Here is a 21,519-nt window from a genome sequence, read left to right on the forward strand (position 1 = left end):
CTTTATATTAAGGTATCTATGCTTTTACTCAAGTTTGACAATTGGGTAGTTTTTCCACCACTGCCTGTATATCAGGTATGTATTGGATAACATCACAATCATTTGGGCTTTTTTGGGCTTGGGCTCATTAAATGTGGTTAATGTAGGGCTCATTAAATGTGGTTAATGTAGGGCTCATTAAATGTGGTTAATGTAGGGCTCATTAAATGTGGTTAATGTAGGGCTCATTAAATGTGGTTAATGTAGGGCTCATTAAATGTGGTTAATGTAGGGCTCATTAAATGTGGTTAATGTAGGGCTCATTAAATGTGGTTAATGTAGGGCTCATTAAATGTGGTTAATGTAGGGCTCATTAAATGTGGTTAATGTAGGGCTCATTAAATGTGGTTAATGTAGGGCTCATTAAATGTGGTTAATGTAGGGCTCATTAAATGTGGTTAATGTAGGGCTCATTAAATGTGGTTAATGTAGGGCTCATTAAATGTGGTTAATGCAGGGCTCATCAGCCTCAGGTAACATCAGGTTTACATTTTCATGCTGATCAAAGCTCCAATCAAATCCAGACACATTTGTATGCTTTATAATGCTTTTGAATGACACTCACAGTTTTGGCGGGAAATACTGGGTTACCCGGGAGAAAAGTGATACCGGGAAATGATTAAACCCTAGCACTGACAAAGGAGCTGATGTTATGTAAATCTGCCACTGCTAATCCCTTTGAGTTGAGCTGCTTATGTCACACAAGATTGTGTGTGTGTGTGTGTGTGTGTGTGTGTGTGTGTGTGTGTGTGTGTGTGTGTGTGTGTGTGTGTGTGTGTGTGTGTGTGTGTGTGTGTGTGTGTGTGTGTGTGTGTGTGTGTTTTTCGTGTTTGTGTGGATACTGATTAGAGAGGAAGAAACATGTAAATGTGTCTAGGAATGGGGGAGGAAGGTTGGATGGTGGGAAGATTGAAAAATAAAATAATCTACTAACCTATGTTTTCCACATTATGACATTATGTTTGGCCTTGGGATTTGTGTATAGACAAAGAAAATTGGCGGCGGTGGCTTTGGGGAGATCTACGAGGCGTTGGACCTGCTGACCAGGGTCAGTGTTGCTCTGAAGGTGGAATCAGCACAGCAGCCTAAACAGGTCCTCAAGATGGAGGTGGCTGTCCTCAAGAAACTCCAGGGTAAACCCCAATTACATGTACTTAACCTTCCCTCTGACTTCTGCCCCCTGCCCTAAACTCAACCATCAACCACCTGCACTAAACTCAACCATCAACCACCTGCACTAAACTCAACCATCAACCACCTGCCCTAAACTCAACCATCAACCACCTGCCCTAAACTCAACCATCAACCACCTGCCCTAAACTCAACCATCAACCACCTGCCCTAAACTCAACCATCAACCACCTGCACTAAACTCAACCATCAACCACCTGCCCTAAACTCAACCATCAACCACCTGCACTAAACTCAACCATCAACCACCTGCCCTAAACTCAACCATCAACTACCTGCCCTAAACTCAACCATCAACCACCTGCACTAAACTCAACCATCAACCACCTGCCCTAAACTCAACCATCAACCACCTGCCCTAAACTCAACCATCAACCACCTGCCCTAAACTCAACCATCAACCACCTGCCCTAAACTCAACCATCAACCACCTGCCCTAAACTCAACCATCAACCACCTGCACTAAACTCAACCATCAACCACCTGCCCTAAACTCAACCATCAACCACCTGCCCTAAACTCAACCATCAACCACCTGCCCTAATTGTAACCATCAACCACCTGCCCTAAACTCAACCATCAACCACCTGACCTAAACTCAACCATCAATCACCTGCCCTAAACTCAACCATCAACCACCTGCCCTAAACTCAACCATCAACCACCTGCCCTAAACTCAACCATCAACCACCTGCCCTAAACTCAACCATCAACCACCTGCCCTAAACTCAACCATCAACCACCTGCCCAAAACTCAACCATCAACCACCTGCCCTAAACTCAACCATCAACCACCTGCCCTAAACTCAACCATCAACCACCTGCCCTAAACTCAACCATCAACCACCTGCCCTGAACTCAACCATCAACCACCTGCCCTGAACTCAACCAACCACACCTGCCCTAAACTAAACTATCAACCACCTGCCCTGAACTCAACCATCAACCACCTGCCCTAAACTCAACCATCAACCACCTGCCCTAAACTCAACCATCAACCACCTGCCCTAAACTCAACCATCAACCACCTGCCCTAAACTAAACTATCAACCACCTGCCCTAAACTCATCCACAAGTCTCCTCTAAACTCAACCACAACCCATCTGCACTAAACTCAACCACAACCCATCTGCACTAAACTCAACCACAACCCATCTACACTAAACTCAACCACAAGCCTACTACCCTAAACTCAACCACAAGCCTCCTACCCTAAACTCAACCACAAGCCTCCTACCCTAAACTCAACCACAACTCTCCTACCCTAAACTCAACCACAAGCCTCCTCTAAACTCAACCAACCCCTTGCCCTAAACTAAACCACAACCCCCCCTGCCCTGCCCTAAACTAAACCACAACCCCCTGCCCTAAACTCAACCAACCCCCTGCCCTAAACTGACCAGTAGTCATTTCAAAGTACACATTCAACCTAATTTAATCTCAAGAGATGGAATTTATATTGTTGTATATTTTCTTAAAGGTTGACGGTCTACTACTCGATAAGGCAAAGGGATACACTGACTCTGAAGGGTAATGTAGAGAAAGAAATCAAGGACGTGTTGGGTGGGGCTATGTTGGGGTAGAGGGCAGAGTGGGGCTATGTTGGGGTAGAGGGCAGAGTGGGGCTATGTTGGGATAGAGGGCAGAGTGGGGCTATGTTGGGGTAGAGGGCAGAGTGGGGCTATGTTGGGGTAGAGGGCAGAGTGGGGCTATGTTGGGGTAGAGGGCAGAGTGGGACTATGTTGGGGTAGAGGGCAGAGTGGGGCTATGTTGGGGTAGAGGGCAGAGTGGGGCTATGTTGGGGTAGAGGGCAGAGTGGGGCTATGTTGGGGTAGAGGGCAGAGTGGGGCTATGTCGGGGTAGAGGGCAGAGTGGGGCTATGTTGGGATAGAGGGCAGAGTGGGGCTATGTTGGGGTAGAGGGCAGAGTGGGGCTATGTCGGGATAGAGGGCAGAGTGGGGCTATGTCGGGGTAGAGGGCAGAGTGGGGCTATATCGGGATTAGAGGTCAACCGATTATGATTTTTCAACGCCGATACCGATTATTGGAGGACCAAAAATCCCAGTGCCGATTAATTGGCCGATTTAAAAAAAAAAAACATGTATTTATTTGTAATAATGACAATTACGACAATACTGAATGAACACTTATTTTAACTTAATATAATACATCAATAAAATCAATTTAGCCTCAAATAAATAATGAAACATGTTCAATTTGGTTTAAATAATGCAAAACAAAGTGTTGGAGAAGAAAGTAAAAGTGCAATATGTGCCATGTAAGAAAGCTAACGTTTAAGTTCCTTGCTCAGAACATGAGAACATATGAAAGCTGGTGGTTCCTTTTAACATGAGTCTTCAATGTTCCCAGGTAAGAAGTTTTAGGTTTTAGTTATTATAGGAATTATAGGACTATTTCTCTCTATACGATTTGTATTTCATATACCTTTGACTATTGGATGTTCTTATAGGCACTTTAGTATTGCCAGTGTAACAGTATAGCTTCCGTCCCTCTCCTCGCTCCTACCTGGGCTCGAACCAGGAACACATCGACAACAGCCACCCTCGAAGCAGCGTTACCCATGCAGAGCAAGTAGAAAAACTACTCCAAGTCTCAGAGCGAGTGACGTTTGAAACGCTATTAGCGCGCACCCGCTAACTAGCTAGCCATTTCACATCGGTTACACCAGCCTAATCTTGGGAGTTGATAGGATTGAAGGGGTGGGTATAATTTGTGGAACGTTCCAACAGGAATCTGTTCCAAAAAACGTAAAGTAAAAGGTTGCCAACCAACAACGCATACAAGGTAGCAACGCATACAAACCTAGCTAACTAGCTGCCGAATAGGCATAAACTCACCACGTAGCTTATTCTTAATGTTTGTCCATAGGCAACCAGAGTGAGGACAGACATTTTTCAGAATAAACGTGATGAGTGAAAAACGCAATGAAATAGACCACTCACTACCCGGTATCTTATTCTGCCGCTATACAACTTTGCATGCGTTGTTTTTTGGCAACCTTGTTATTTAGGAAGTTTTTGGAATAGATTCCTGTTGGAACGTTCCACAAATTATACCCACCCAGGTTGAAGTCATAAACAGCTTGAAGCACAGCAAGGAGCTGCTGGCAAAACGTACAAAAGTGCTGTTTGAATGAATGCTTATGAGCCTGCTGGGCCCTACCACCACTCAGTCAAACTGCTCTATCAAATATCAAATCATAGACTTAATTATAACATAATAACACACAGAAATACGAGCCTTAGGTCATTAATATGGTCGAATCCGGAAACTATCATCTCGAAAACAAAAGTTTTTTCTTTCAGTGAAATACGGAACCGTTTCGTATTTTATCAAACAGGTGGCATCCATACGTCTAAATGTTCCTGTTACATTGCACAACCTTCAATGTTGTGTCATAATTACGTAAAATTCTGCCAAATTAGTTCACATCAAGCCAGGCAGCCCCAACTGTTGCATATATCCTGACTGCGTGCAATGAACGCAAGATAAGTGACACAGTTTCATATTAGGCAATATTAACTAAATATGCAGCTTTAAAAATATATACTTGTGTATTGGTTTTAAAGAAAGGCATTGATGTTTATGGTTAGGTACATTGGTGCAACGACAGTGCTTTTTTCGCAAATGCGCTTGTTAAATCATCACCCGTTTGTCGAAGTAGGCTGTGATTCAATGAGAAATTAACAGGCACCGCATCGATTATATGCAACGCAGGACACGTTAGATAAACAAGTAACATCATCAACCATGTGTAGCTAACTAGTGATTATGTTAAGATTGATAGTTTTTTATAAGATAAGTTTAATGCTAGCTAGCAACTTACCTTGGCTTCTTGCTGCCCTTGCGTAACAGGTAGTCAGCCTGCCATGCAGGCTCCTCGTGGAGTGCAATGTAAGGCAGGTGGTTAGAGCGTTGGACTAGTAACCTGAAGGTTGCAAAAACGAATCCCCGAATCCCCCCTGAACAAGGCAGTTAACCCCCGTTCCTAGGCCGTCATTGAAAATAAGAATGTGTTCTTAATCTGACTTGCCTAGTTAAATAAAGGTGAAAAAAATCGGCAAATCGGTGGCAAAAAAATACCGATTACCGATTGTTACGAAAACTTGAAATCGGCCCTAATTAATCGGCCATTCCGATTAATCGGTCGACCTCTAGCCGGGATAGAGGGCAGTGGTACTATGTCGGTGTAGAGGGCAGAGTAGGGCTATGTCGGGGTAGAGGGCATGGTGGGGCTATGGAGGGATAGAGGGCAGAGTGGGGCTATGTCTGGATAGAGGGCAGAGGCGTGATTACTAGGTTGTTAGGCGGAAATAAAAGTTTTTACTTTGGTACCTGCAAAACCTGATACCTGGGGTGGCAGGTAGCCTAGTGGTTAGAGCGTTGGGCCTGTAACCGAAAGGTTGCTGGATCGAATCCCTGACCTGACAAGGTAAAAATCTGTTCTTCTGCCCCTGAACAAGGGGCAAACCTGTTGTTCTGCCCCTGAACCCACTGTTCCCCGGTAGGCTGTCATTGTAAATTAAAATTTGTTCTTAACTGACTTGCCAAGTTAAATAAAGGTTCAATTTGAAAAAATAAGTTTAAACAAACATCTTTCAGATATAAGGAAAAGACTGAAAAAAGTTGTCAGTTTGGTAAAGGTGGAGGTTTGGTAAAGTTGGCGGTATGGTAAAATTGGAGGTTTGGTAAAGTTGGCGGTATGGTAAAGTTGGCGGAAAAAGGTCTTAGTAAGAAAGGGATTATTAGAGGAAAAGTGATGTGCGTGTGCGCGTGTTCGTGTGTGTGTGTGTGTGTGTGTGTGTGTGTGTGTGTGTGTGTGTGTAATATTTCAAGGGAAGAAGGATGTAACTTGAAACCGGCTTAACTCCTCCCATCCCCCAACATGTCTCCTCCCATCCCCCAACATGTCTCCTCCCATCCCCCAACATGTCTCTTCCCATCCCCAACACTCTCCTCCCATCCCCCAAAATGTATTTTCCATCCTCCCATCCCCCAATATGTCTCCTCCCATCCCCCAACATCTCTCTTCACATCCTCCCATCCCCCAACATGTCTCCTCCCATCCTCCCATCCCCCAAAATGTTTTTTCCCATCCTCCCATCCCCCAACATGTCTCCTCCCATCCCCCAACATGTCTCTTCCCATCCTCCCATCCCCCAACATGTCTCCTCCCATCCCCCAACATGTCTCCTCCCATCCCCAACATGTCTCCTCCCATCCCCCAACATGTTTCCTCCCATCCTCCCATCCCCCAACATGTCTCCTCCCATCCCCCAACATGTCTCCTCCCATCCCCCAAAATGTTTTTTCCCATCCTCCCATCCCCCAACATGTCTCCTCCCATCCCCCAACATGTCTCTTCCCATCCCCCAAAATGTTTTTTCCCATCCTCCCATCCCCCAACATGTCTCCTCCCATCCCCCAACATGTCTCTTCCCATCCTCCCATCCCCCAACATGTCTCCTCCCATCCCCCAACATGTCTCCTCCCATCCTCCCATCCCCCATGTCTCCTCCCATCCCCCAACATGTCTCTTCCCATCCCCCAACATGTCTCCTCCCATCCCCCAACATGTCTCCTCCCATCCCCCAACATGCCTCCTCCCATGTCTCCTCCCATCCCCCAACATGTCTCCTCCCATCCCCCAACATGTCTCCTCCCATCCCCAACATGTCTCCACCCATGTCTCCTCCCATCCCCCAACATGTCCCCCCCATCCCCCACCATGTCTCCTCCCATCCTCCAACATGTCTCCTCCCATCCCCAACATGTCTCCTCCCATCCCCAACATGTCTCCTCCCATCCCCCAACATGTCTCCTCCCATCCCCAACATGTCTCCTCCCATCCTCCAACATGTCTCCTCCCATCCTCCCATCCCCCAACATGTCTTCTCCCATCCTTCCATCCCCCAACATGTCTCTTCCCATCCTCCAACATGTCTCCTCCCATCCTTCCATCCCCCAACATGTTTCCTCCCATCCTTCCATCCCCCAACATGTCTCCTCCCCATCCTCCCATCCCCCAACATGTTTCCTCCCATCCTCCAACATGTCTCCTCCCATCCTTCCATCCCCCAACATGTCTCCTCCCATCCTCCAACATGTCTCCTCCATCCTCCCATCCCCCAACGTCTCCTCCCATCCCCCAACATGTCTCCTCCCATCCTCCAACATGTCTCCTCCATCCTCCCATCCCCCAACATGTCTTCTCCCATCCTTCCATCCCCCAACATGTCTTCTCCCATCCTCCATCCCCCAACATGTCTCCTCCCATCCCCCAACATGTCTCCTCCCATCCCCCAACATATCTTCTCCCATCCTCCAACATGTCTTCTCCCATCCTCCATCCCCCAACATGTCTCCTCCCATCCCCCAACATGTCTCCTCCCATCCCCCAACATATCTTCTCCCATCCTCCAACATGTCTCCTCCCATCCTCCAACATGTCTCCTCCATCCCCCAACATATCTTCTCCCATCCCCCAACATGTCTCCTCCCATCCTCCCATCCCCCAACATGTCTCCTCTCATCCCCCAACATGTCTCCTCCCATCCCCCAACATGTCTCCTCTACTCTCTTTTTCTCATCAAACATTGACTGAAAGGCTTAAAGGCCCAGTGCAGTCAAAAACACAATTCCCTGTGTTTTATATATATTTCCACACGATGAGGTTGGAATAATACTGTGAAATTGTGAAAATGATGATAATGCTATTTTGGTATAAGAGCTGTTTGAAAAGACCACCTGAAATTTCAGCCTTTTTTGGTGGGATAGAGTTTTGGTCTGACTGGTGACATCAGTTAATTAATAGACCAATATGAAAGAGAGTTCCAAGAGAATTCCTCTGCCAATAACAGATAGTTTTCAGTTTTTCCCTTCCACTGAGACCACTTCTAAACAGTCCTTGCAAAATTCTTTCTTGTGAAATTTCTCTTTACTAAGAAACTATTTTTGTTTCTTTTTGGCAATTTTAATTGAAAACGTTCACAGTAAAGTAATTAATTGTTACCCAGAAATTATTTGATTTTGAGATAAAAACAGCTGCATTGGACCTTTTAAAATAAGCTTTTCTTAGGGGTGAAAAAAACATGTATGGTAGGCCTAGCCCCACCAACGCTTTTCAAGCATTTGCATGCCGTCAAATATGATGATGCTGGGAAGGGGAGGAGGAAGGGGAAGAGAAAGAGTGAAGATGAGGTTGAAAATGGAGTGAGAGAATGAGTGTATGGTAGAGTAGAGTAAAGAGGGGTAGCTCCCTGATCTGTTCTACTGTGTGTGTAGAAGGGCTCTGGGGTGTGGCTGCTGGCCGGAGTCTGGCTCTGAACCGGTGTCCCCTGAGACATGCACACACAGTCTCACACACGGACACACTCACAGACCATAAAGCAGTAGGACCAGAGGCAGGCTTGGCTGGCCTGGATGGGGGAGGACACTGGAGCACAGTGGAATGTGATTGTACTATGTCATAAAGGATGTTATATTCTATTGTATCGTCCAGGTAAAGACCACGTGTGTCGCTTTGTTGGATGCGGCCGCAATGACCGCTTCAACTATGTGGTGATGGAGCTTCAGGTAAGGATGAGCCTCTTCATCACCTTGTGTGTTTAAACGTCTCTAATTCTCTATTGTGATGTCAGTGAGCTGATGTGACTAAGTGTGAAGTGTTTGGAGTGATTCTGTAGGCTATGTGGGTGGTGTGTTTTTCAGGGGCGTAACCTGGCAGAGCTGAGGCGCAGTATGACGCGGGGCACGTTTACAGTCAGCACCACCCTGAGACTGGGACGACAGACACTAGAAGCTATAGAGAGCATCCACTCTGTTGGCTTCCTGCACAGAGACATCAAACCGGTGTGACAGGCAGGGAGTGTGTGTGTGTGAGGGTGGATTGTGTGTGTGTGTGTGTGTGTGTGTGTGTGTGTGTGTGTGTGTGTGTGTGTGTGTGTGTGTGTGTGTGTGTGTGTGTGTGTGTGTGTGTGTGTGTGTGTGTGTGTGTGTGTGTGAGGGTGGAGTGTGTGTGTGAGGGTGGAGTGTGTGTGTGTGAGGGTGGAGTGTGTCTGTGTGAGGGTGGAGTGTGTGAGGGTGAGGGTGGGTGGAGTGCGTGTGTGTATGTATGCTTAGGGACTATATATTTTTGGAATGAAGAGATCAACATCAGTAATTTGACATTTTCTTTCTTTCAGACTATGATAGTTGCTATTAAAATCCTTCCTCTCTTTTTCTTCATCTCTATCTCTCTTCTTCTTCTTCACCTTCTCTCTCCTAGTCCAACTTTGCCATGGGCCGGTTCCCCAGTACCTGTAGGACCTGCTACATGCTGGACTTTGGTCTGGCACGCCAGTTCACTAACTCCTGCCAAGAGGTCCGACCGGTAAGTGTCTGTCCACATGTGTGGTCAGACACTGTGTTCCGGTTTCCCGGACACATATTTAGCTTAGTCTGAGACTAAAAAGCTTGTTTAATGGTGAATCTAAATTGAAATAGCTTTTTTAATCTGGGACTAGGCTTCGATCTATGTCCTGGAAACTGTTCATGTCTGTTTGTGTGCTATTGTCGTGTAAGGTTCTACCATGTTAGTCGTACAGCAGCATGACGTGAAGTCTCTCTCTCTCCCCCAGCCTCGACCAGTAGCAGGGTTCAGAGGTACAGTCCGCTATGCGTCCGTCAACGCACACAAGAACAAGGAGATGGGTCGGCATGACGACCTGTGGTCCCTCTTCTACATGCTGGTGGAGTTCATGGTTGGACAGTTGCCATGGAGAAAGATCAAAGACAAGGTAAGAATCTAGTCTGAATATTCCTTCCTGTACACCAACCACTCAGCAGTCTCAGCCAAACTATTCAGGATACATAGGTACATGACTCGTAATGGTAACGTTAGCTAGGTACATGACTCGTAATGGTAACTTTAGCTAGGTACATGACTCATAATGGTAACGTTAGCTAGGTACATGACTCTTAATGGTAGCTTTAGTTAGGTACATGACTCTTAATGGTAACGTTAGCTAGGTACATGACTCGTAATGGTAGCTTTAGTTAGGTACATGACTATTAATGGTAACGTTAGCTAGGTACATGACTCTTAATGGTAGCTTTAGTTAGGTACATGACTCTTAATGGTAACGTTAGCTAGGTACATGACTCTTAATGGTAGCTTTAGTTAGGTACATGACTCTTAATGGTAACGTTAGCTAGGTACATGACTCTTAATGGTAGCTTTAGTTAGGTACATGACTCATAATGGTAACGTTAGCTAGGTACATGACTCTTAATGGTAACGTTAGCTAGGTACATGACTCTTAATGGTAACGTTAGCTAGGTACATGACTCATAATGGTAACGTTAGCTAGGTACATGACTCTTAATGGTAACGTTAGCTAGGTACATGGCTCATAATGGTAACGTTAGCTAGGTACATGACTCTTAATGGTAACGTTAGCTAGGTACATGACTCGTAATGGTAACGTTAGCTAGGTACATGACTCGTAATGGTAACGTTAGCTAGGTACATGACTCGTAATGGTAACATTATCTTTGGCTAACTTGACTTGACTGGAGACTGACAGACTAACTCAATAACATGTCACAGCTCTGACGTCGCTGCATATGAATGTACTCATGCACGAGAGTACATAAAAAAAATTGTTCTAATATACACTGAGTACACCAGACATTAGGAACGCCTTCCTAATATTGAGATGCCCTCAGAATAGCCTCAATTTGTCGGGGCATGAACTCTACAATGGGTTGAAAGCATTCCACAAGGATGCTGGCCCATGTTGACTCCAATGCTTTCCACAGTTGTGTCAAGTTGGCTGGATGTCTTTTGGGTGCTGGACAATTTTTGATACACACATGGAAAAACCCAGCAACGTTGCAGTTCTTCACACAAACCGTTGCGCCTGGCACCTACTACCATACCTTGTTCAAAGACACTTAAATCTTTTGTTACTTAAATCTCAATTGTCTCAAGGCTTAAAAATCCTTCTTTAACCTGTCTCCTCCCATTCATCTACACTGATTGATGTGGATTTAATAAGTTACATTAATAAGGGACGTCATGGAAAGAGCAAGTAAACTTCGTAATGTTTTGTACACTCAGTGGATATGCCTTTTAGCAGATGCTTTTATCCAAAGCGACTTACAGTCACGCGTGCATACATTTTATGTAAAGGAGTCCATGGGACTCAAACCCACAATCCTGCCGTTACAAGCGCCATGCTCTACCAACTGAGCCATAGTTCCATAACAACATGTGTGAACCCTCCCCAGGAGCATCTAGGGAAGCTGAAGGACACCTATGACCACAGGCTCATGATGAAACCTCTCTCTCTCTCTCTCTCTCTCTCTCTCTCTCTCTCTCTCTCTCTCTCTCTCTCTCTCTCTCTCTCTCTATTTCTCCCTCCCTCCCCAGGAGCATGTAGGGAAGCTGAAGGACACCTATGACCACAGGCTCATGCTGAAACACCTGCCTGCTGAGTTCACTGTCTTCCTGGATCACATCTCTAACCTGGACTACTTCACCAAACCAGACTATCAGGTAGCATGGCAGATCTCTCTCCCTTTACCTACTCTATGTGTGTATACAGTATCTCTGTGTTCTAACAGTTAGAACTATGCATTTTGTTACAGTTCCCTGTGTCAATATACAGTAAGTCCCAGGATGTGTGTATGTAGTGTATGTTTTCAGAATGACTGATTGTCTGCATTATCTTGGGATTGTCTGAATGATTGTGTGAATGTCTGAGCCCTCTTTCTGGAGTACTAAGTATCCATCAGTCAGTCAGTCAGTCAGTCAGTCAGTCAGTCAGTCAGTCAGTCAGTCAGTCAGTCAGTCAGTCAGTCAGTCAGTCAGTCAGTCAGTCAGTCAGTGATGTTGTACAAGCTGTTAGGTATCTCAGGATATGACATCATGTGACTTCCTGTTGTGTTGTAGCTGCTGTTGTCAGTGTTTGACAACAGTATGAAGACGCACAACGTGGTGGAGAATGACCCGTATGACTGGGAGAGGACTGGGTCTGATGGTTCTCTGAGCATCAACGCTACAGCCACCACACCACAGCACCACACACGCCTCACCCCAGCACACATGGGGTAAGAGACTGGGAACACACACACACACACACACACACACACACACACACACACACACACACACACAGAGAGACTGGGAATCTATGATGAACTGTTTGAAGGTCCACTGATGGTTCAGGGGTTTCTTGTATATTTCACTATCACACACTTTTAACTTGTTTACCGAATGAATGAATCTACCTGTTTAATTCATTAATTAATCTACCTGTTGAATTGTTGGATGGATGGATGGATGGATGGATGGATGGATGGATGAATCTACCTGTTGAATGAATGGATGGATGGATGGATGGATGGATGGATGGATGAATCTACCTGTTGAATGAATGGATGGATGGATGGATGGATGGATGGATGGATGAATCTACCTGTTGAATGAATGGATGGATGGATGGATGAATCTACCTGTTGAATGGATGGATGAATGAATGTATCCACCTGTTGAATGGATGAATGAATGCATTAATGAATGAATGAATTGATGAATGGATGGATGACTTAGTGACATCAGAGTAACATTCACTCTATAATTTCAGCATGGCCAATGCATCCCTGATCCCTGGGGACCTGGCGAGGGAGAACACAGACGATGTTCTGCAGGACGAGCAGCTTAGTGACAACGGGGAGAACAACCCTCTTCCAGACCGCCGCCCCGGATCCCCCAGCATGCCCCGGGCCAACCAGGAAGCTGACGTCTGGGAGGAGCTGGACCGTAACCGTAACCGCATCAGGACCGCTGTGTGGAAGGTAGAGAGGAGAACACACACACACACACACCAGGGTTCCGTTAGCCCGTAATAGGCTTTTGAACACCCCTCCCTGAAAAGCCAATAAATAAAATTTACGCCGGCTAATTGCCCCCGGCTAAAATCCCATTGCAAAATAATGCTTTTTAGCCTATTCATTGATAGATATACTAGTCAATGGAAATACATTCGACCGGTCATGCTTGTTAGTCTATAGGTACATTTGCATAATTTAGTGGAATTAAATTGGCACGTGTGTATTTCCGTTTGTCGCTATGTAGCCTATCTTATTTATCACACCTGCACAGCATACAGATACAGAGCCTACGTTCCAGTTCAAATCTGTCAGAAAGCGCGAGAGCTGCTGCTACAGCTTCTCAAACAGCTTGTTCATTGCAGGTGGAGTGAAACGTGCTTTTATAAGACCAATCATTGCGCAACAAATTTAAATGCAATCACGTGTTAAAAACAGTTTTGATGGCCACGAGTATAAATAGCTAATATTTTAATTTCTCAGCTGGTAATTGAAACGCGCTTCTTATTCACCATTCAAGTGCATAGGCAGCGGTAGGCAGGCTTCAGCGTGTCACACACCACTTTGCAATGAGCTGGAGGCAGTATGCATTTTGAAAACATGTACTTAATTGTTTGAAACTTTAAAGTTTTACTTGCTTCAAAGTAGCTTAGCCAAAATTATTTTTCTAAAGACTTCCATATACCATTGAAACCATGTAGCCTATTACTCTCCTGTTCTATTGGTTTTCAAATCACCTTTCTTTCATTGTCCGGTAGTCAAAGGCATTATCCTAGTCGTATCAGCAGCCCATGATAGTTGTTGCATCTTTAGATCTCACCTCTTTCTACATTTCTAACAGATATTTTCATCTCTGTCACATGTGTGGTGGGCTTTTTAGCAATGGTGTTTTCCCGCTAACTGCATTATGGAATGAACATTTGCACGTAGCCTACTGCCTTGTGTAGCCTACTGCCTTGTGTGGCCTACTGCCTTGTGTAGCCTACTGCCTTGTGTAGCCTACTGCCTTGTGTAGCCTATTGCCTTGTGTAGCCTATTGCCTTGTGTAGCCTATTGCCTTGTGTAGCCTACCGCCTTGTGTAGCCTACTGCCTTGTGTAGCCTATTGCCTTGTGTAGTCTACTGCCTTGTGTAGCCTATTGCCTTGTGTAGCCTACTGCCTTGTGTAGCTTACTGCCTTGTGTAGCTTACTGCCTTGTGTAGCCTACTGCCTTGTGCGCATTGCTGCGTTTATAATGTGAAGAAATAATAGTTTATCAACATTTTAAGCTAAATGTTCTGATCTGTTGCATCAGCCTCATTGCTTTTCTAAAGTGTTTTTTATGTAGCCTAGGACTACTGGTTGTATGAATGTGGGATCTATCATCACATAACTGTCTCAGAGTCTGTTTGGAATAGGATATTTCTTTCTCGCACAGAACATCAAGCTGATTAATAGAATAGGTCAACTTTTCTACTATGGGAGATAGTAGATTGACATAGGCTGGGGATTTTGCTTTACGTTGGCTGAGGAAAAGTACATGTGGACAGTCATTCTAACATCTCCAAACTGCGCATCGGAATTCAGTAAGAAGGACGCATCCCGTTGCATCCAATGCATATGAGTCCGGTACATTTCTCAAAAGTCCAGTAAATTAAAATGCTTCCGGTCAAATGTCCGGTGCCATATTTCCCTAACGGAAACCCTGAAACACACACACCATGACGACTGAGTTCAACCATATATCACTTTATCCCCCGTTTCTCTCCTCACTAGGCAGCAACAGAGGAGGAGCACAGCAACAACCAGGGGGGTCTCCAGAGCCTGTATGCCAACCCCAGCCTGGGCTCCCCTGTCCGGGTACACTCTGAGATGGTGGGGGTGTCAGGACAGGATGGTGGTGGTCCTCTCCTCAGGAAGCTCCGTAACATCCACAGCTTTGAGCTGGACAGGAGGCTGACCCTGGAGACCAAGCCCAGTCCTGAAGGGTTCATGGAGGCGTGGTCAGTACCCCTACTAACTCCCTGTCCTTCTATTCCTTCCTTACTACACTAACATAACAACCAGGGACTTGATTCTACTGCAATTCAGTCAGTTCAGGATATTAATCAAGATGAACTAAAGTTCCTATACAATCATTTAAAAGTTTGTTTTAATTATGAATTAGTTTACTTCCTAAACTGACTGAATTTCAATGCAATTGACCTCAACCCTGCTATTGCTAACCCTGCTGCTAACAACAACGCTTGCGCTACTGTAACAACCATCAATAGTACAGTAACTACTATGTTATAATCTGACCTGTTCAATTGGTTGGCGTGTCTCTCCAGCTCAGGGAATCAGCAGGAGGGCTGTGGGCAGCAGCAGGAGAAGGGCCTGGCTGTACCCACTGGAGGTGCCACAGGACCAGGGCGTGGTGGCACTGACCGAGTCTGGCACAACGACGAGGAGTTCCTATCCGGTGGCGGTGCCAGCGGCTCACCCAAACCCGTCTCCCCTCACTCCCACAGGTCTCTGGAACAGGGCGAGGGGGCCCCCAGCAGCGGAGGCTTTGTGGCCCTCAACCTGAGCTCCGGCCAGGGGAAGGTGGACTCCAGGGAGTGGGTGATGATGGAGAGGCCCAGCGGGTCCCCAGGGACAGGAATGGGGGATAAAGCTATGACCAGCCCCTCCAAGGAGGAAGAAGAGGAGCTGGAGGTACCCCTGGAGGCAGGAGAGGGGTCCACCGGGAACCCCAGTCCTGGTCAGGTCCATGGGGACAGGGATGGGGACCTCCAGGGGCAACCAGGCGCCAGCGGACGACCCCTCGGGGTGGACAGGCTGGAGCTGAGTGTGGGACCTACGGGAAGCCTGCCCCCCATCACCCCCTCTAGCCCTGCTGATGCCCTGGCTGAGGGAGCACTCACACAGGTACGGAACTCACAGACTAGTATTACACAGTTCACTGTAAAACAGTTCACTATTACATATCTCACTGTAAACGTTTCACCCTTACATACCTCACTGTAAAATACTTCACTATTACATATCTCACTGAAAAACACTTCACTATTACATATCTCACTGTAAACGTTTCACCCTTACATACCTCACTGTAAAATACTTCACTATTACATATCTCACTGTAAAACACTTCACTATTACATACCTCACTGTAAAACGTTTCACCCTTACATACCTCACTGTAAAATACTTCACTATTACATATCTTACTGTAAAACATTTCACTATTACATACCTCACTGTAAAACGTTTATTACTATTACATACCTCACTGTAAAATACTTCACTATTACATATCTCACTGTAAAACACTTCACTATCACATTTCTCACTGTAAAATATTTCACTATTACATACCTCACTGTAAAATACTTCACTATTACATATCTCACTGTAAAACACTTCACTATTACATACCTCGCTGTAAACATTTCGCTATTACATTCCTCACTGTAAAGCACTTCACTATTACATTCCTCACTGTAAAGCACTTCACTATTACATTCCTCACTGTAAAGCACTTCACTATTACATTCCTCACTGTAAAGCACTTCACTATTACATTCCTCACTGTTAAGCACTTCACTATTACATTCCTCACTGTAAAGCACTTCACTATTACATTCCTCACTGTAAAGCACTTCACTATTACATACCTCACTGTAAAACACGGCACTATTAAATACCTCACTGTAAAGCACTTCACTATTACATTCCTCACTGTAAAACACGGCACTATTAAATACCTCACTGTTAAGCACTTCACTTTTACATTCCTCACTGTTAAGCACTTCACTATTACATACCTCACTGTAAAACACTTCACTATTACATACCTCACTGTAAAAATGTAACCAATACATACCTCACTGTAAAGCACATCACTATTGCATACCTCACTGTAAAACACTTTGGTATTACATACCTCAGTGTAAAACATGTCACCTTTACATACCTAACTGTAAAACACTCCAATATTACATACAGTACCTCACAGTACACTTCACCATAACACAACTCACGCAGGTCAAGACATATCATGCAATGTACACAGTAGGATAATACACCTTAACACAGAACTAGACACAGTAGGATAATACACCTTAACACAGAACTAGAGACAGTAGAATAATACACCTTAACACAGAACTAGACACAGTAGAATAATACACCTTAACACAGAACTAGACACAGTAGGATAATACACCTTAACACAGAACTAGACACAGTAGAATAATACACCTTAACACAGAACTAGACACAGTAGGATAATACACCTTAACACAGAACTAGACACAGTAGGATAATACACCTTAACACAGAACTAGACACAGTAGGATAATACACCTTAACACAGAACTAGACACAGTAGGATAATACACCTTAACACAGAACTAGACACAGTAGGATAATACACCTTAACACAGAACTAGACACAGTAGAATAATACACCTTAACACAGAACTAGACACAGTAGAATAATACACCTTAACACAGAACTAGACACAGTAGAATAATACACCTTAACACAGAACTAGACACAGTAGGATAATACACCTTAACACAGAACTAGACACAGTAGAATAATACACCTTAACACAGAACTAGACACAGTAGGGTAATACACCTTAACACAGAACTAGACACAGTAGGATAATACACCTTAACACAGAACTAGACACAGTAGAATAATACACCTTAACACAGAACTAGACACAGTAGAATAATACACCTTAACACAGAACTAGACACAGTAGAATAATACACCTTAACACAGAACTAGACACAGTAGAATAATACACCTTAACACAGAACTAGACACAGTAGAATAATACACCTTAACACAGAACTAGACACAGTAGAATAATACACCTTAACACAGAACTAGACACAGTAGAATAATACACCTTAACACAGAACTAGACACAGTAGGATAATGCACCTTAACACAGAACTAGACACAGTAGAATAATACACCTTAACACAGAACTAGACACAGTAGAATAATACACCTTAACACAGAACTAGACACAGTAGAATAATACACCTTAACACAGAACTAGACACAGTAGAATAATACACCTTAACACAGAACTAGACACAGTAGAATAATACACCTTAACACAGAACTAGACACAGTAGGATAATGCACCTTAACACAGAACTAGACACAGTAGAATAATACACCTTAACACAGAACTAGACACAGTAGGATAATACACCTTAACACAGAACTAGACACAGTAGAATAATACACCTTAACACAGAACTAGACACAGTAGAATAATACACCTTAACACAGAACTAGACACAGTAGGATAATACACCTTAACACAGAACTAGACACAGTAGAATAATACACCTTAACACAGAACTAGACACAGTAGGATAATACACCTTAACACAGAACTAGACACAGTAGGATAATACACCTTAACACAGAACTAGACACAGTAGGATAATACACCTTAACACAGAACTAGACACAGTAGAATAATACACCTTAACACAGAACTAGACACAGTAGAATAATACACCTTAACACAGAACTAGACACAGTAGAATAATACACCTTAACACAGAACTAGACACAGTAGGACACTTCATTCATCTGGAGCATCAGTAGCGTCTTGCTGTAGTTTAAAGTAAAGTGTGATCGTGATCTCTTATGTCATGTGAACTTGTTTCTTTGCTTGTATGAGCTTGATTAAATGAAGGAAACTTCTCAGACAATGGTTTTGTTTGAGAGAGAATGTTGCTTAAAAGAGCACTTTGATTTGCATTATTTGCTCTTTATTTAAAACTTTCATGTGCTATTTTCAGTTTTTTTTTCTGGGTTGACCCTTTCTCAAATGGTGCTATCTGAAGAAATAGATAGTGATTCCTCTAAGGAGATGTTTGAGATCTCAGAATTCCTCCCACCTCTACACCCGCTCCCTTTAAGTTTTAAATATATGCTTTACTCCTCCCCCTCTCTCACCCCCACTCCTATCCGCCCCTTTCTCACACTCTATTCCTCCGCCATCCCACTCCATCCTCTCTCCACAACTTTACCTCTTCCTGCTCCATCCTCTCTCCCCAACTTTACCTCTTCCTGCTCCATCCTCTCTCCCCAACTTTACCTCTTCCTGCTCCATCCTCTCTCCCCAACTTTACCTCTTCCTGCTCCATCCTCTCTCCCCAACTTTACCTCTTCCTGCTCCATCCTCTCTCCCCAACTTTACCTCTTCCTGCTCCATCCTCTCTCCCCAACTTTACCTCTTCCTGCTCCATCCTCTCTCCACAACTTTACCTCTTCCTGCTCCATCCTCTCTCCCCAACTTTACCTCTTCCTGCTCCATCCTCTCTCCCCAACTTTACCTCTTCCTGCTCCATCCTCTCTCCCCAACTTTACCTCTTCCTGCTCCTTCCTCTCTCCCCAACTTTAACTCTTCCTGCTCCATCCTCTCTCCCCAACTTTACCTCTTCCTGCTCCATCCTCTCTCCCCAACTTTACCTCTTCCTGCTCCATCCTCTCTCCCCAACTTTACCTCTTCCTGCTCCTTCCTCTCTCCCCAACTTTACCTCTTCCTGCTCCGTCCTCTCTCCACAACTTTACCTCTTCCTGCTCCGTCCTCTCTCCCCAACTTTACCTCTTCCTGCTCCATCCTCTCTCCACAACTTTACCTCTTCCTGCTCTGTCCTCTCTCCACAACTTTACCTCTTCCTGCTCTGTCCTCTCTCCCCAACTTTACCTCTTCCTGCTCCATCCTCTCTCCCCAACTTTACCTCTTCCTGCTCCATCCTCTCTCCCCAACTTTACCTCTTCCTGCTCCATCCTCTCTCCCCAACTTTACCTCTTCCTGCTCCTTCCTCTCTCCCCAACTTTACCTCTTCCTGCTCCTTCCTCTCTCCCCAACTTTACCTCTTCCTGCTCCATCCTCTCTCCCCAACTTTACCTCTTCCTGCTCCATCCTCTCTCCCCAACTTTACCTCTTCCTGCTCCATCCTCTCTCCCCAACTTTACCTCTTCCTGCTCCATCCTCTCTCCCCAACTTTACCTCTTCCTGCTCCATCCTCTCTCCCCAACTTTACCTCTTCCTGCTCCATCCTCTCTCCCCAACTTTACCTCTTCCTGCTCCATCCTCTCTCCACAACTTTACCTCTTCCTGCTCCATCCTCTCTCCCCAACTTTACCTCTTCCTGCTCCATCCTCTCTCCCCAACTTTACCTCTTCCTGCTCTGTCCTCTCTCCCCAACTTTACCTCTTCCTGCTCCATCCTCTCTCCCCAACTTTACCTCTTCCTGCTCTGTCCTCTCTCCCCAACTTTACCTCTCATCACCTCTCTTAGCTCCCTACCTCTCCTCCATCTCTGCCTGAGGAGGTGTTGGCCAGGATGTCCAGTCCCCTGCTCCTGCGTTCCCCAAGCCCGCACACCCAGACCCTCCTCACCACCCTGTCGGACCCCCTGCACCAGAGGGACCCCCCTGGGATGAGTCGCAGCTACTCAGCTGACCACCACCACCAGTACCTCCTCCATCCCACCTCCTCTTCCTCCTACCACGCCTCCCTACCGCCACCTCCTCACCCCGGCCTCGGTTCCGCCCGTAACCAATCACCCTCCGGGCGCAGGAAACTGCCCGCTATCCCAGCGGGCGCCGCCAGCAGCAAGTTCCCTTCCGTTATACGCATCACACGCGCCCAACTCCAGCAGGTGATTGATCAATCCACCCCGGGGCCACGAACCAATCAGACGTCTCTATCTTAACCATAACACACCGCCTACCTAATTCCCTCCACTATTAGTTACTTACTGTCTTTTTAAAATTGTTTGGTTTGGTTGTTCTTTTTGTTTCCTTTTGCTGCTAGTGTGTTAGTTGTGCTGTGCTTTGTTGTGTTGTTGTTGTTGTGTTGAATTGTGGTGTTGTTGTGGTGTTGTTGTCGTCCGGCAGGCTGCTTTCTCCAGAGAACAGCAGGCCATTGTGCTACAGACAGAGCATGCTCAGATCCATGTGTCCTGATGTCAGGGGAATAGTTGGGGTCATTTCCTTTACAATTCCTTTTCAATTCAGTCAATTCAGAGTGTGAATGAAATTGCAGTTCCACTTTTCTTCATTGCAAGACAGGGACTTTTGTTTTGGTGGATTGTCTTTTGTTATTTCATTTCCTCCTGTGTTCTCTCTCTCTTTTTTTTTACTCAACCTGAACTACTTTTTTTACTGACCCTGACTTCCTGTCTCTTTTGTAGGCCCCTGATTGGTTGAGTGAATGTTTTTGTTGTTGTTGCAGAACTGGGTTAAATACATGTGTCAAATACTTGAGTGGTGCTTGAGTAAGCATTCCAGGCACAATGGAATAGTCCCAAAAGTCCAAGCTAAATCAAATAGATGATAGATTTGACCCAGGTCTGTCTTCTTGCGCTTTTTTGATAC

The 21,519-nt window shown here is 45.2% G+C and overlaps 1 protein-coding gene across 1 annotated transcript in view; it reads left to right on the forward strand.

The window, feature by feature from the left end:
* Positions 1–21,519, forward strand: part of LOC115161779 (tau-tubulin kinase 2) — a 41,215-nt gene that overhangs the window by 16,683 nt on the left and 3,013 nt on the right. Inside the window, exons 3-13 of the mRNA XM_029712561.1 lie at positions 1,025–1,172; positions 8,753–8,826; positions 8,962–9,102; positions 9,518–9,622; positions 9,870–10,028; positions 11,666–11,791; positions 12,188–12,345; positions 12,882–13,092; positions 14,881–15,107; positions 15,435–16,014; positions 20,439–20,801. Of these exons, the coding sequence (XP_029568421.1) occupies positions 1,025–1,172; positions 8,753–8,826; positions 8,962–9,102; positions 9,518–9,622; positions 9,870–10,028; positions 11,666–11,791; positions 12,188–12,345; positions 12,882–13,092; positions 14,881–15,107; positions 15,435–16,014; positions 20,439–20,801 (2,292 nt within the window). The remainder of the gene's footprint in view (positions 1–1,024; positions 1,173–8,752; positions 8,827–8,961; positions 9,103–9,517; positions 9,623–9,869; positions 10,029–11,665; positions 11,792–12,187; positions 12,346–12,881; positions 13,093–14,880; positions 15,108–15,434; positions 16,015–20,438; positions 20,802–21,519) is intronic.

The sequence above is a fragment of the Salmo trutta genome, chromosome 25, assembly GCF_901001165.1.
Source record: "Salmo trutta chromosome 25, fSalTru1.1, whole genome shotgun sequence".
In the NCBI taxonomy this organism is placed as follows: Eukaryota; Metazoa; Chordata; class Actinopteri; order Salmoniformes; family Salmonidae; genus Salmo; species Salmo trutta.